Genomic DNA, 14,418 nt, shown 5'->3' on the forward strand with positions numbered 1-14,418 from the left:
CCCATATTGGAAAAACCGTATGCTGATGAAAAAACTTCTTTCGCAGAAAACAGTTTTTGCATTGTCTTGAACGACTCCATGCAGAAAAACTTATACTTGGCAACTTTGCACCGAGACATATCATCCAAAGATTCGAAGCTACCGAGGAAGTCAGCAAATGTGTATTCGTCGATTTCCAATACGCGAGATTCGTTCGCCATTGGAAGGAAAGGAAACGAGAGGAGATCATGTGTAGGGAACGTAGAGCGGCCCGTTACAGTCTATACGTTAAGCAAAAGTAAGGGCCAGTCTTCTACCAATATATTTGCCTCGTGAGCTGATTGTGATTATACTCTTTTCCAAGTGGATCCGGAGAGATCGTTGAGAGTGATTGATCGATCAGTGTATAGGTCAATACGGATGTACTGGAGGAAACTTTAGTCAATCTTTCATATCGTTATCATATGTCTACTTTTAGAGAGAGATAATCCATTTATTTCCACCGTATACCCCATTCACCTTTTGCAAAACTAGTTTCCACAATTTTCCCATTCTGTATAGGTTCAAGTGATCTATTTTCATTTAGAATACCTTGTGATTCAAATCCAAATGCAACTAATCTTCTTGCTGCTCTACGTGATTCTTCCCTCTGTTCAACTTGAGATAATTTAGATGACGATGATGAGGATATTGTATCTTCGCTACCATTCTCAAGTGCAATCGTTGGTTCGGTGTGATCGTCGCCGACTGTGACATGCTTGAATACTATCTTCTCGATATCAGAACATAATATCACTTTACCCATTTTGTTCTCGCTAAGAGATTTGTGATAAGATTCTATCAATTCTTTCCTTATATTTCTGTATATATTCGATTTACTATGTGATCGACATGTTGTTGAGCAGAATTTCCTTGGTGTAGGATCAGATTTATTCTCTTTTGCTACAATTTTATCGAAATAAGAAGAAATTATATTGTTTGTCAGTTACCAGTTTGACCATACGAGATGAGATTACGATATATCGATGATTCATTGACGGTTCTCAGATTACCGCATATTTACCGGTTAACATGTTTGCTTGGAATGGGTGTGTACAAAGGTCAAAGCGAAAGGATATATTATTGGTTGTATGAGGATGGTAATGAGATACTAACGAAGTAACCGTCCACAAGAATGACAATAACCTTCTGAACCGGTTGAAGATAGAGGTGGAGGTGATTGATTTGATTTCGGTCTTGTCATTTTATATCTATTCGGTAAAGTAAATTTGAGGTTACTCGTGGAAATGTTGAAATGACGATTATTGAGAGTCGTCACTGAATGACGCGCTGAGCCTATTATCGTTGAGTATCTGATAGAAGGAATGAAGAAGAGTATAGACATGAAATACGTCTACTTGCTCTGAATGACATGTTAGAGTTTGACATATTATTACTGTCATCCAGAAGTCTTCCATCAAGTTACATAAAATATAGTCTGTTCGTTCACTTTTATGGGTCAAGTTTCGATGTCCAAAACAAGACATCCTACATATATAATCTTTTAATTGTCATTTCTGACGTTATGATAAGGTGATGATCGGTTCTATACGGTTAAGGGTAAAATTCAATAATACAATACAAAATATTTGTTATCTTAGCGATGATGGAGTTACCGGAGAAAAGGTATGGTAATCATATGATGTTCCAGTCTAGAGAGAGACGGACCTAATCGTCCGCTGTATACGGACATTTCTATCACTACTACGAAATGATTACAAACTGTAAAGGAGTACCATGTTGAGGCTATTTGGCTAATTAGGAATTTTGTTAAAGTACTAGCTATACTAATCAAAGCAATTATCGGTCATTCCTTTAATTGTTTACAACCGGTATCAAAATGATAATATTAATGTATCATGTATCGGAATTACTTATTACTGTTATCGTGTGGTTCTCGTGTAAATGCAGTATCGTCCTTTCTATGGCGACATCCGATAATTTGATTAATATTGTTTCATACTAATCCGGTTACTCGGTATTATTTATTATTTATTATTTTGTTGTTTTTCGTCAAAAGGGTACAAGGGTGGTTACTCATCAACAACAAAGAAGTCGTGTGCAATAGTATTTATTATACTCTGTTTCTATCTTCCAAATACAATACAAACAGTCCTGTCAATAACCGTCATCAACGACAATTTCACATTGGAGCATCATCAAGGAGAGTCAATCAAAGGATAACCACTTTTGACATCATTTACACCATAAACAAATAGACAACAAGCCCGGCCGAAATTACTCTTTGTCATCCAACACACCTTCGAAGACTAAGACTAAACATAAAAATTTGAAGATACAATAGATTAGATCGCATAAACAAAGATCAGAATACAACAACCATGGCTGCAAATGGGTTCAAGTCCCCTGCACCTGTTTTACCAGGCTTAGGGTTACATAGTTTTCATGCTGATTCGTGAGTGATTTGTTACCAAACACCTTTTCCTTGACAAGACTTCACCTGTGCCGCACTATAAACAAAAGCGAGGGACATCATGTTGGTCAACACGCACGCCCATTTGTGATACAAGAAACCAAACTAACATCTCGCTTCGTAGACCACCATTTGCGGGCGCGGCCACATCAGAACATGGAGATCCAGACTATCTATCTTTGGAGTTCGCAAATCAACAAATACCTCCATCTTCAACACACGATGATTTACAATTAGTACCCGAAAGATTTCAATATCAGCAACAGCAGAATCAGGACCCAAGGATACCTAATTTAAGTCAAGTTGGATCATCATCATCTTCTACAACAATTAGACCAAACTATAAGCAACAATACTCTCAACAAAATATAAATACACCTATCCCTCAAAGGATACCTATACCAAGAAGAACAACCTCTTCTAGCAATACGACACCACCTCCCTCGAACATAAAATCAAACCAAAATCAAAATCAAAATAATGCAGCAGATGATGATGCATCACTATCTTCATCATCTATCCGAACAAGAACCTTGTTATCAGGTTACATGTTTGGCAATCCAGAAACGAATGATACTACTAGAGCTGAAGGAGGAAGTGTAAATATTGACAATGGTAGATCAAGAAGTCCAAGTCAGGATTCAGAAGAAGATGGAAAATATCCTTTACCTACACCACCAATAAAAGAATTTGGTAATATGAATTTAGACAATGAAAACGATGATTCACCACCTTTAACTGAACCTTTCAAATCTTATTCTTCACCTAATCCTTCAACAAACAATCATAATCGTGGATTATCAGCTCAAAGTTCAAGTTCTGAAGTTATAAAAGAAGAAGAATTAGAGAAAAATAGAAAATCAACTATTTCACCTGAGAATAGGCCTGCTTCCTCAACTGAAGCTACAGCAACAACGGAAGCTAATTCAGTTGGCGTAACGAATCAGACTGGTATCAAGAAATTAACTAATAATCCAGAAGAAAATGACAAATCAGATTCAAAGAATAAACAGAATCAAAGTCAGGGTCAAGGATATGACGCTTTGGATGGATTGAATGACGGTGAAGCTGATTTAGATTTAAGTGCTCCACAAGCTGAAGATGGTGGTTCAGCTGCTTATTTAAGAGGTGAAGTTGATTACAATTTCCCTAGACATAGGCTACGGAAAACTATGAAGGGTGAGTTATGTCTTTATTTATGATGTATATTCCCCTTGACAATACTGATATTCAATTATTCCTACAGATGAAAGTAAAATACCGTTAGTCATTGGTAAGTCCGCGAATTGTGAACCTTACATATTCGATATATCAGACTTACATCTTGTATTTGTCGTTTAGTCGCTTGTGGTTCTTTCTCACCTCCAACCTATCTCCATTTGAGAATGTTTGAAATGGCCAAAGATGAAATCATTGAATCGCAGACATATGAAATTATGGCTGGATACTATTCACCTGTGTAAGTGATGATCTTGTGATATAGATGATATACATAATTATACTTACGCTTTGGTTCCGCATGTTTTACAGGTCATCATATTATAAGAAATCAGGTTTAGCGCCAGCTAATCATAGAGTAAGGATGTGTGAATTAGCTGTCGAACATACATCCACATGGTTAATGGTTGATCCTTGGGAAGCTGGTCAACCGGAATATCAAAGAACTGCAATTGTTTTAGATCATTTTGATGAAATGTTAAATGGTGGTAAAAATGGTCAAGGTGGTGTTATAACTTCAGAAGGTAAAAAAAGAAGATATAAAATTATGTTATTAGCTGGTGGTGATTTAATTGAAAGTTTTGGTGAACCTGGGGTATGGAGTGAACCTGATGTGAGTGAACTTTTTTCGTCGAAAGATCGTGATTGAGCCAATGTGAATGGCAATTGGGAAGGACGAGAGGCTTGATCTGACGTTGAGAAGGGGACTTGATGCAGTCAAAGATAAATGTACAGCGAGAAGGAGTGAAGGGAAGAATTCAATCGCCAAACCGGAAAAGCACGCTCGATACTGACTTTCATTATTTTCTGAACCTAGTTGCACATCATTCTTGGTCGATTCGGTTGTCTGATTGTGGAAAGAGCTGGATCAGACGTTTGGGCCTTCTTGCTCTCACACGATATACTGTATCATCACAGGTAAGTCTGAGGCTTGATTTGATATTGCGCACCAAAGTGGATCAATCTGCTAATTAGCATACCGTATTCATGTATCATCAGGCGTAATGTAATAGTGATAAAACAGTTGATCTACAATGATATATCTTCGACGAAAGTTAGGTTGTTTGTGAGGAGAGGAATGAGTATAAAGTGAGTACGCAATTGCATACGAGCTTGTATCTGTATTGTTATGATATTCAAATTGAAGGTCAAACTAACAAAATCTTCCTTAACTCTGCAAAAAATAGATATCTTTTACCAAATAGTGTCATTCAATACATCTATGATCACAAGCTGTATAGGTTCACCGATGTCAAGGCTACGATTGGATAAATATGATATTTGGGTAATCGCAATCATTCTAAAACCATGATTATGTTCCTCATAGTCTATTTTTGGTGTAAGCTAAGGTAGTGATATAATCGCATAGAAGGGGCACATCTCACTGTTTTTCGGTGGGAATCAACACGCAATACAGATAACACAAAACCGTTCTCACGCATCACAGACATCGAAAAGCCGCCACATAACGTATAAAGCCAATAATGCCTGGGATAAATCATGCATGATATGCAACCTGTGTGCCACTATGTATTTATTTGCAATCATCGATACATTGTATAGTATACAGGACAGCGGCGAAATTTTCGAAATGTTACTTCCACTGTCTTACCTGATGGTACATTGTGCCCTTCTCGTGCGGTTCATCTCAAACCTCAACTACTCTTCTAATTTCATTTCGCGTCCTTGAACCCTCACTTTCCGAACCAGAGGGTTCCTCATAAACAGCACGTATCGATTCAATCGGAAGAGCCGATTGAGCTTGTTCGACCGATTTATGCTGAGGATAACCTATTGGCGGAAGCTGAGAATCGAAGTTGATTCGGCTATGCTTCCCCCTTTTTCATGCTCAAAAGCGACATTCGTTTCCTCGTGATAGCCCTGGCCCGATGTTATCAATCCTTCATCTTCATTTCGTCGGAATCATATCCACGATTGATTTCAATCGCCTGAATTGCTACAGGAGGAGAAAGCGCGCGGGACAATTAGCACGGTCTACTTTCTTCAAGTTTTAAACTCACTTTCTCGGCACCCGCAATACGAAATCAAGAGCGTTCTCTTCCGTTCTCACGATTGCTTCACTGGTTTTAAAATCGACTGACTCAAGACTTGTCGAGGATTTGAAATCGACCAAAACATATTTATTCTCAAGCTTGAATTGCCTTTTATTGTTTCTATCTCTGTCCATAATATGCCTTGAAAGGGCATAGCCATGACAGACTCCAACTTCCTTATGAAGCCTTTTAAAACATTTGAATATTTCCTGTCTGTTTGATGGATCAGCGAATGCTCGGGAACGCTGAGGGACTCGGTAATGACTCACTTCACCTCCAACGATGCGCGTGACACTCCTTCATGTAAGGGATTCCCAACGTCCTCCATGATTGACGCAATAATCCAATTATCTTCATCTTCGTCATCTTCCTCATGCCATACAAAAAGACCATAATAAAAAGGTACTAAATTTCCTTGAATCGAACCAAGATGTTGTCTTAAGATCCAATCTTCTTTGTTTACTTCATCAATGACAGTCGAACGAAAAGGATCTAATTCAGCATCCCATTCAGCCGCAGAGATGTTTTCCGTTGGATTGACCTTGAATGAATTGAATTTCGTTAATTTGAGTATAATAGGCTGGACTGATGGTTTGAAATCTCGTGTTGTCATATCACCCCTAAATACATCCCAAATTGCTCCAGCATGCACTTTCCGATCAATTCTTAAAAACAATACTTTGGAATCGTCTTCATTAGAGGAGATCCAATTACTATCTCGTTTGGTAGGTATGATCCATTCACTCAAAGGATAGTCTTGTTCCCATTGAGGTTCGATGTTGGGGCGAAGGTAGAGATGAGAGTCTGTGGAATTCGATGAGTTGTCGATCAGACAAGGGTCGTCGGCTTCGGCTGGAGAATAGGTTCTTCGAGAATCGGCTTCAGTCAAAAGACCCTCTTCGGCTGTAGGACGTTCGTAAGGTGTATATGGAGGAACGATCCTGGTGAAAACTTTGCCAGAGAAGTCTTTGCTTGAGTATCCAATTCGTTTAGATTCCAATTCAGGCGACATGAAAAGGTGAAAAGCATCTTTTCCGGCAAAATCAGGATTGAAACCGGGCTGTGCAAATTCTCCTTCCTGTTGAGTGCGTACTTCGGGTGGTGGAGCTTTCTTAGTCGCATCGATTGAGGTCTCAACAGCTGAGGGGATAGTTGTAGTTATAGGCGACATCATGATCACTTGGGTACAAATCTACCGAGGTTGGTGGCAAGTAAAACTGAAAAATCACATCCGGATAACTAATGAGAAGAAAGCGAAATCAAAATCAAAATCAAAAGCAGGGAGCAGGGAGCAACCTGTAGAAGCACCTGGTTGCGAAGCGATTTAATTGTAGAAAACAAAGAGTATTGGACTAATCATGCTTAGCTTAGATAACCGTGTTTCAGGTGAGACCACGTAACCTTGTAGCAATTTATCGCATGTCATTCCCGGCAATATATAACAATATATCTCAGAAGCTCAAGGGGTAAGGTGTCATTAGTCATTCAAGGTGCGCTGTTGAGATTACAGTTCACAATGAATACATTTAGTACAAATTGGTCCAATTATACCTCTGTACAGTTCTTCGCTTTCGCAAAACCCATTCCTAGTCTCGGTCTGTCATTCAATTTCCTACTGATTTGCATTCCGTTTATAGTCTATTACGATGTAACTGATGAGATTGTTCATGCGAAATAAGTATTTATCTTCAAACGGTGTTATTCAATACATCTATGACCATAAACCTTATAGGTATACTGAGAGCTGTGTCTTCCTGCTGAGAAGCTGCCTGCACTGGAGTTTCAGTTGGATCGGTAGACCAATCTGAGGGGGAAACTGGCATCAAAAGACAAAGTTCCCCTGACAAACGATACTCTACGATACTTTGATACTGATATTTCCATTTATGATGACGGCATGTCGAATTTTGGCCATCATCACCAAGGTGAGTACCTATACAAATCGTTGGCGTTAGAAGTTTGGATTGTTTCGCTAATCATTGAAGTTTGCTTGCCTGAACAAGCACGTATAGCCATGGGTTCCGCCACTTTCAACACACCGGCTCACCAACTTGATTTCTAACAAATGATTGTCGAAGCATACAATACATGTGTTAAGCCAGCCAATACAATATGTTGACAGCATCAAATATATTTAAACATATTTAAGCTGAAAGCTAATATACAGATACGTGTAAAGCAATATGATCTCAAGCGTTGACAACCTCGCCGGAGCCACTATACGAGAAAAAAGCAGATGTAATTATGAGCATGGCTGCAATTTCAGGTTTCGGATCTGAACTCACTCAATCGCCAACATTAATTCCCAGAGCAATACCTTCTCTTCCCTTGCAATCTTCTCATGACGGCGCTTAGTGTCCAATGACTGCAGACTTGTCGAAGATTTGAAATCAACTAGGGCATATCTGTCTTGTATTCCAAGATTCCTTTTATTGTTCACATCTCTATCCAAAACATGTCTTGAGATTCCAAAACCATGCACTAAGTCAACATCGTCATGAAGCCTTTTGAAACATCTAAATATTTCCTGTCTGAATAGATAGCGAATTAGCGAATGACGACATGGGTGAGCAATTCTGGAATCGCTCACTTGACTTCCAATGGATAGAGCAGCATACCACCAGGTAAGGGATCCCCCACATCTTCCATGATCGACGCAATGATCCAATTATTCTCGTCTTCATCTTCTTCTTTTGCTTCATGCCATACGAACATTCCATAATAATAAGGGACTAAATCCCCTTGAACAGAACCAAGGTGTTGTCGCAAAACCCAATCTTCTGTGATGACCTCATCAATAACAGCTGTACGAAAGGGATCTGTCTCGGAGCTCCACTCATATTCATTCTCTGGTGTTGAATCTCTGAAGGAGTTGAATTTGGTCAATTTCAGGATGATCGTTTGATAAAGACCTGTACGATTGCGTAATCTCATATCACCTCTAAATATATCCCAAACACCTCCTGCATGTACTTTATGATAGATTCGTAAGAATAAGACTTTGTCGTTATCTTCTTGAGACGAAATAATTCTCCATGAATCTCGCTTAGTAGGCATTATCCATTCATTTAAAGGATAATCTATTTCCCATTTAATCTCAATATTATTCCTTGATCGAAGGTAGAGATGAGGATCTTCAGGGTTGGATGAGCTATCGATCAAAGAGGAGAATCTACTTGCATCTTCATCGACAAGAGACCCTTCCATCATTTCAATTTCATCGTCGTCGTCGTCTTCTTCTTCTTCTTCTTCTTCAAGACTATCATCATCTTTCATTGTTGTAACACAATCAATAGGTGTATAGGGAGGAACAATTCTACTGAATGCCTTGCCTAGAAAATCTTTACTTGACCATCCAATTCGTTCAGATTCCAGTTCAGGAGACATGATCAAATGAAAAACATCTATTTCAGCAAAATCAGGATTGAAACCTGGTTGAGCGAATTTTGCTGCCCGTTGAGCATCTAATCCGGATGTTGCAGCAGGTTTTTGATCTGAAGTCCCGCTCAATATTGACATATCTTCAGCCTGGAGTGGCATGATGATCAAAATTGGATACGATTTATCGACTCTGAAAGACTGTGCAATAGCAAGGGAGATTCTTGTAGCATAATATCAGTAAGCGTGTAATATCTCTTCGAGTCAAAACTGATCAGAAGGACTACGAAGAGGGATAAGATACAGTCAACTACAGTCAACTACAATCAACTATAGGTAGTCATACTCATATACAGTATACTATTTTGCTTCAGCTTAATCTTATTACCGGCTGAGAAGACCAGATATTGTGGGGCTCCATGATCAGGTACGATCCACGTCACCACGTGACCCGTGCTTCAGCTTCGCAATCGCAACAAGCCGTACTACTAGTTATACATACTGACTACTATCTTACCTTTGTTAAAGCTGTCTGTTTCCTGCGTATGAAATTTGTAATAGTTTCAGTATTTCTGCTGTGAATAACTAGATCATTGGATACAATACATTGAACCGGAAACATGGCTTTGAGCCCGTCCCAACAAGATGCCCTAGATCAACTTCTAGCGGTAACAGCTTCGTCAACCCCTGGTCAAAAGGAAAGAGATGAGCGACTTCTTAGAGAGAACGGCTGGAATGTACAGGTAGGTCTGATCACTGTTTACGACTCGCTTTAGTCATCAAACCTGCCTGCACAATATATATTCAAAGTCTCATCATTTGTTGGCTCTATACGTTGCGTCATGTTAACCTGTTTGAGATAGGTGACGGTAGAACAGATATTCTCACTTGGTAATACCGCTTCCGAAGTACCGAATGATACGTCGTCCAGTTCCACTCGAACGTCTATCGAAGACTCAGGTTCCGGATCAAGACCTATAGCATCAAGACTAGAAGTTGAAGATCATCCCCTATTACCTAGACAACCAGTCGGTACCAGGAGATTATCAGGATCACATAGATCACCTAGATCACCTGGAGCAGGTGGTCCAGCCAATGTAGGTTTGGGTTTGTGGAGTGTAATCACATGGCCCATTTCGTTGGTTCTGGGTATAGTAGGTGGAATATGGTATTTCATCAGTGAGTCTTGCAATCATCCCTTTGTATATCGCTGTTGGATTTTTCTCACTAGAAATACAAACTAATGTTTGTGCTATTGATTGTAGTACGTACATTCGCTCCATTATCATTATTACCTAGGTTACCTTCATTCTTGTTACCACCTTCTTCTACAACAGGTAATAATTATGGAACTCCACATAATTTCACAAAGTCTGCCATGGATCCAACGACAAGAAGTTTGAGATTCATAAGAGAGTTAGAAACGTTTACAAGATGTTCTTCATCACAAGGTAATTTACCTGATTTTTATATTGGTCCATATAGAGAATTCGTACAACATTTAAGAAAAGAAGGTAAATTAGGTTTGGTGATATTGGTCAGTGGTGAACACGAAAATGATGAGGAATTTAAAAAAGATGTTTTAACAGATGAAGAATTTGTTAGAACATTGAAAGAAAAAGATATAGTTGTTTGGGGTGCTGATTTAAGTAGTAGAGAAGGATATCAAGGTGAGTCAAACATCATGTAGCAGGCAATTAGAAAGAACTCTTCCATCATGTCTGGCCTTGCTGACTGTGTTATATTTCCTTTCGTTGCAGTCGCTCAAACGCTTCTAATCACTACATATCCATCCATAACATTTTTATCTTTACTACCTGTACCAAATTCATCTACACCAAAATTAACTATATTATCTACATTATCTGGATCACCATCAACTACAACAAGTTCATCAAATATCATACAAACTTTAACAACAACAATTTTACCCAGAGTTACACCATTTTTGAATAGATTGAAAAGAGAAAGATTAACAATCGAAGAATCAAGACATTTAAGAGCTGAACAAGATAAAGCATTTAAAGAAGCTGAAAAGAGAGATAGGGAAAAAGCTGAATTGGCAAAACAGAAACTACAATTGGAAAAAATCCAAAAAGAAAGAGAAGAAGCCGCCAAAAAGGAAAAAGAATTATATATCCAAAACAAAAAAATTTGGAGAAGATATGCAAGAAAACATTTATTACCTTCTTTATCATCATCTTCTTCTTCCTTGGGTGAAACAGGAGAGGAAGGGGAAACGATTAAAGTAGCAATTAGAACACCGTTATCATCAGAAAGACATATAAAATCATTTAAACTGAATGATAAATCTTCTACTTTAGAATTATTCATTTTCATTGAAACTTTATTAATTCCTAAAGAAGATTTACCTGAAAATGATCCTGATCAACCACCTACATCTTTTGAAAATTCAGAGGATCTTAATTGGGAATTTCAAATCGTGACTTCTTTCCCTAGAAAAGAAATTGAACCTACTTCAATTAAAGGTGAAGAATACTGGAAAATTATCAAACAATCTGGTGGTGCTTTGTTTGTTGAGAGAAAATCTGGTTCGTCATGGGGTTTAAAAGAATCAAAAGCTTCTATAAATGGCGGTGAGGAAGATGAGGAGAGTGATGATGAGATTATTGAAGATTCAGATTAAACTTTGGTCACTTGTCTGAACAATATGTTTTCTTAGATCTCAGACGAGCAGGATTGTATATTCAACTTTCAGCTACATTATACATAAAATTTATGCCTATTACGATGCATTGTATGAATTTCTATATTAAGACAACGGGATAATCCGTATACATACAACAGGTCTTCTTCAACCTATGACTGCAATAGAAAACATTCTTGGGAATATACCACTTTATCAAATCATAAATCCAGTTCGGAATAGATTTCACCATTGATGAAGATAAAATACAATATTATAATTTCTGCTGATCTCATTTAGCACTTGCGGCTTTCATGATTTCTTCTACTGTTCTTTCAACTCCTTGATGATCAATGTCTCTCCAACGAATTCTCAATAAACCATCATCAAACTGTTCTTCCTTTGAAGGATTAAACCCATTTTTCAACTCTTCAAGAAATTCTCTCAAGGCGGTGAAATTCACTATCTGTTCCGGTAGCTAACGTAATAGAATAACTTGGATTATCAGAATATTTTTTCAATAAAAAGGATATTCCGTATGGTGAAACTCCAATATACAAAAGAAAGAATAGATAGAAAGACTTACCTGAGTTCTTTCTAATCCAGATGTATTAGGTACAACCCAAAAATATGTATATCCAATTACTACGCTTTTGCCTTTACTTGTTGAATTGGGATTGTAATGAGGTAATCTGAATTTACGCGGTTTTGTAGCATTAAAAGGTTCCATTAAAATCTTCTTTCTGGGTGATTTCTTTTTCTTTTGCGGAGAGACCGTTTGTATATTATTCTGGTCTGGTACTGCTTCTGTAATATAGTACATTGAGGGCTTCTGATCACTTGAACTAGGATCCGTCATTGTCGATGTTTGGTCGTCTACTGGTTCCAGTTTGACGTCGAAAGTCTTATCGTCTGTCTCTTGAATTGAGGTGATAGAAGTTGGAGGTATAGGGGATAGCGAAGATTCTTCATCCCTATCCTGTACTGTTTCCAGTTTGACATGTTCCTCAGCAGACATCAATTCTGCTTTGATATTCGCTTGGTCCTCTTCAAGCTTGATCAGACTCTGTTGCGAACCTTCACCATCTTCAGTGTCGACCGGCTTGATCGAACCGTTCTCGATAGGATTAGAAGCTTTTACTACTACACTCTCATAAACATCCCATATTTTCTTACCAACAAAACAAACTAATTTAGGTTTATATTTTAGGAATTTTCTAGTCAAGTTATATACGTTCAATTTCATTTCTAGTGTTGATAATTCCGATTGCTGGGAAGAAAGACGAAGAAGAAGATCAGTTAGTTACTTTTCATACTGGTCTAAAATGAAGACTAAATCTAAAGTCTCAGTCGAAAGACTTACTTCTGACGTTGGTCGATCGACCAAATTAGTCTAAGTCATCAAACTGATTAGTACAAGCTATCTGACCTAGACACTATGGTAGATTGACATAAAAGGAATCCACTTACTAACCCATATCCGTAATCAAGCATTAAATAATCTTCTGTAGGATCCAATAATCTCGGCGTTAGACCTAAATGTATACAGATGTCACAATTGTTAGCAATCGGATATAGCGAAAATGACGGGATTTGAACTAACCTGATTGATGAAGTGACCTCTAGTACGTTTAGGGAGAATATCAGCCAAAAAGGTTTATCAATGTCTTCCCTTGGCTCTATATTCGAACTCACCCAATATTTATTGGTTGGATGTGAGAAATGATGACCCATTGTAGAAGATCTTTTACCTAATAAACGTAATCATAAAGCGTATCTCGACAAAAGTTAGTCTCCAAGTTCGTTTGGCGGATACGATATAGAATCAAACGCCTTACCAGGACTATTTGATAGTCGCAAAATACGAAATATAATTGATTAGCCAGTATAGATTGATCGCTTGAATAAAAAAGCTAACGCACTTGATACCGCAAAACAAGACTAATCAAGCCGATCAACCCGACTATCAGCTCTTCTCGCAGATTTACCTATGAGCAGTAAGGGGAGGATTTGGAGTGCAATCAGCTCATAAGATGCACTCACTATCCATATCATCCTTCATAAGATCATTTACAGGTTTAAGATGTTCATAAGTTTCCGGAGGAGCATATCCTCTAGGTATTTTACCTTTCTTTTTCACTACAATCTCTTCACCATCATCATTCATTTCTTTCGTTCTTTTACCTTTTTTTATCTTGTTTGGTGATTTTTCCGTTTTAATTTTACTTGGAGATTCCTCGTATTCACTTTCATCTAGACTATTCAGAGCATCATCGTAATCTTGATCGTTATCACTTTCTAAAGACCTTCGACCTCGTTTCTTCGACGTAACCTTTTTAGCGGTTTGAATGTCTTCAACGAAAAAATTACGTTTCTTTCTTGGCGATAAAGGGATTTCTACTACTGGTATTCTAGCTTTTGAAGGTGATACAGAAACAGATGATCTTGTAATTCTTGTTGGTCCAGCTAGTTTACTTGGTAAAGTTGAAGTTGAATAAGCGTATTTTGAAAGATGATTGGCAAATGCTTTTGATGCTGGACTGGGTATAGATATTTCTTCTTCTTTCTCTTTTTTCGGCATATTGGGCTAATTGTATATGCACTAATATCTGTAAGCTTTGGGTGACTCACGGTCTTCCTGTCTAACAGTATAGCTTAAATTTTCTGCA

General features: G+C 38.0%; 6 protein-coding genes across 6 annotated transcripts; 2 read left to right on the forward strand and 4 right to left on the reverse strand.

Annotated features, from left to right (window-relative positions):
- Window positions 1–472: 472 nt before the first annotated feature.
- Window positions 473–1,222, reverse strand: L201_006074 (uncharacterized protein; the record flags this gene model as incomplete). The annotated part of the gene is made up of 2 exons (XM_066221799.1): window positions 473–921; window positions 1,135–1,222. The coding sequence occupies 2 exons, from the start codon at window positions 1,220–1,222 to the stop codon at window positions 473–475; spliced, it is 537 nt and encodes a 178-aa protein (XP_066077896.1).
- A 1,138-nt stretch (window positions 1,223–2,360) lies between these two features.
- On the forward strand, window positions 2,361–4,942 carry L201_006075 (nicotinate (nicotinamide) nucleotide adenylyltransferase; the record flags this gene model as incomplete). The annotated part of the gene is made up of 8 exons (XM_066221800.1): window positions 2,361–2,434; window positions 2,577–3,631; window positions 3,699–3,725; window positions 3,794–3,911; window positions 3,983–4,283; window positions 4,488–4,588; window positions 4,670–4,759; window positions 4,858–4,942. The coding sequence occupies 8 exons, from the start codon at window positions 2,361–2,363 to the stop codon at window positions 4,940–4,942; spliced, it is 1,851 nt and encodes a 616-aa protein (XP_066077897.1).
- Window positions 4,943–5,989: 1,047 nt separating this feature from the next.
- L201_006076 (uncharacterized protein) lies at window positions 5,990–6,895 on the reverse strand (the record flags this gene model as incomplete). Its single annotated transcript, XM_066221801.1, has 1 exon — window positions 5,990–6,895. The coding sequence occupies one exon, from the start codon at window positions 6,893–6,895 to the stop codon at window positions 5,990–5,992; it is 906 nt and encodes a 301-aa protein (XP_066077898.1).
- A 1,018-nt stretch (window positions 6,896–7,913) lies between these two features.
- L201_006077 (uncharacterized protein) lies at window positions 7,914–9,264 on the reverse strand (the record flags this gene model as incomplete). Its single annotated transcript, XM_066221802.1, has 3 exons — window positions 7,914–7,941; window positions 8,010–8,255; window positions 8,315–9,264. 3 exons carry the CDS (start codon window positions 9,262–9,264, stop codon window positions 7,914–7,916), a joined length of 1,224 nt encoding a protein of 407 aa, XP_066077899.1.
- A 458-nt stretch (window positions 9,265–9,722) lies between these two features.
- L201_006078 (uncharacterized protein) lies at window positions 9,723–11,749 on the forward strand (the record flags this gene model as incomplete). Its single annotated transcript, XM_066221803.1, has 4 exons — window positions 9,723–9,845; window positions 9,966–10,281; window positions 10,368–10,772; window positions 10,863–11,749. 4 exons carry the CDS (start codon window positions 9,723–9,725, stop codon window positions 11,747–11,749), a joined length of 1,731 nt encoding a protein of 576 aa, XP_066077900.1.
- A 292-nt stretch (window positions 11,750–12,041) lies between these two features.
- L201_006079 (uncharacterized protein) lies at window positions 12,042–14,330 on the reverse strand (the record flags this gene model as incomplete). Its single annotated transcript, XM_066221804.1, has 7 exons — window positions 12,042–12,227; window positions 12,336–13,019; window positions 13,113–13,142; window positions 13,220–13,284; window positions 13,353–13,371; window positions 13,445–13,500; window positions 13,793–14,330. 7 exons carry the CDS (start codon window positions 14,328–14,330, stop codon window positions 12,042–12,044), a joined length of 1,578 nt encoding a protein of 525 aa, XP_066077901.1.
- Window positions 14,331–14,418: the final 88 nt, after the last annotated feature.

The sequence above is a fragment of the Kwoniella dendrophila genome, chromosome 8 (assembly GCF_036810415.1).
Source record: "Kwoniella dendrophila CBS 6074 chromosome 8, complete sequence".
Lineage (NCBI taxonomy): Eukaryota > Fungi > Basidiomycota > Tremellomycetes > Tremellales > Cryptococcaceae > Kwoniella > Kwoniella dendrophila.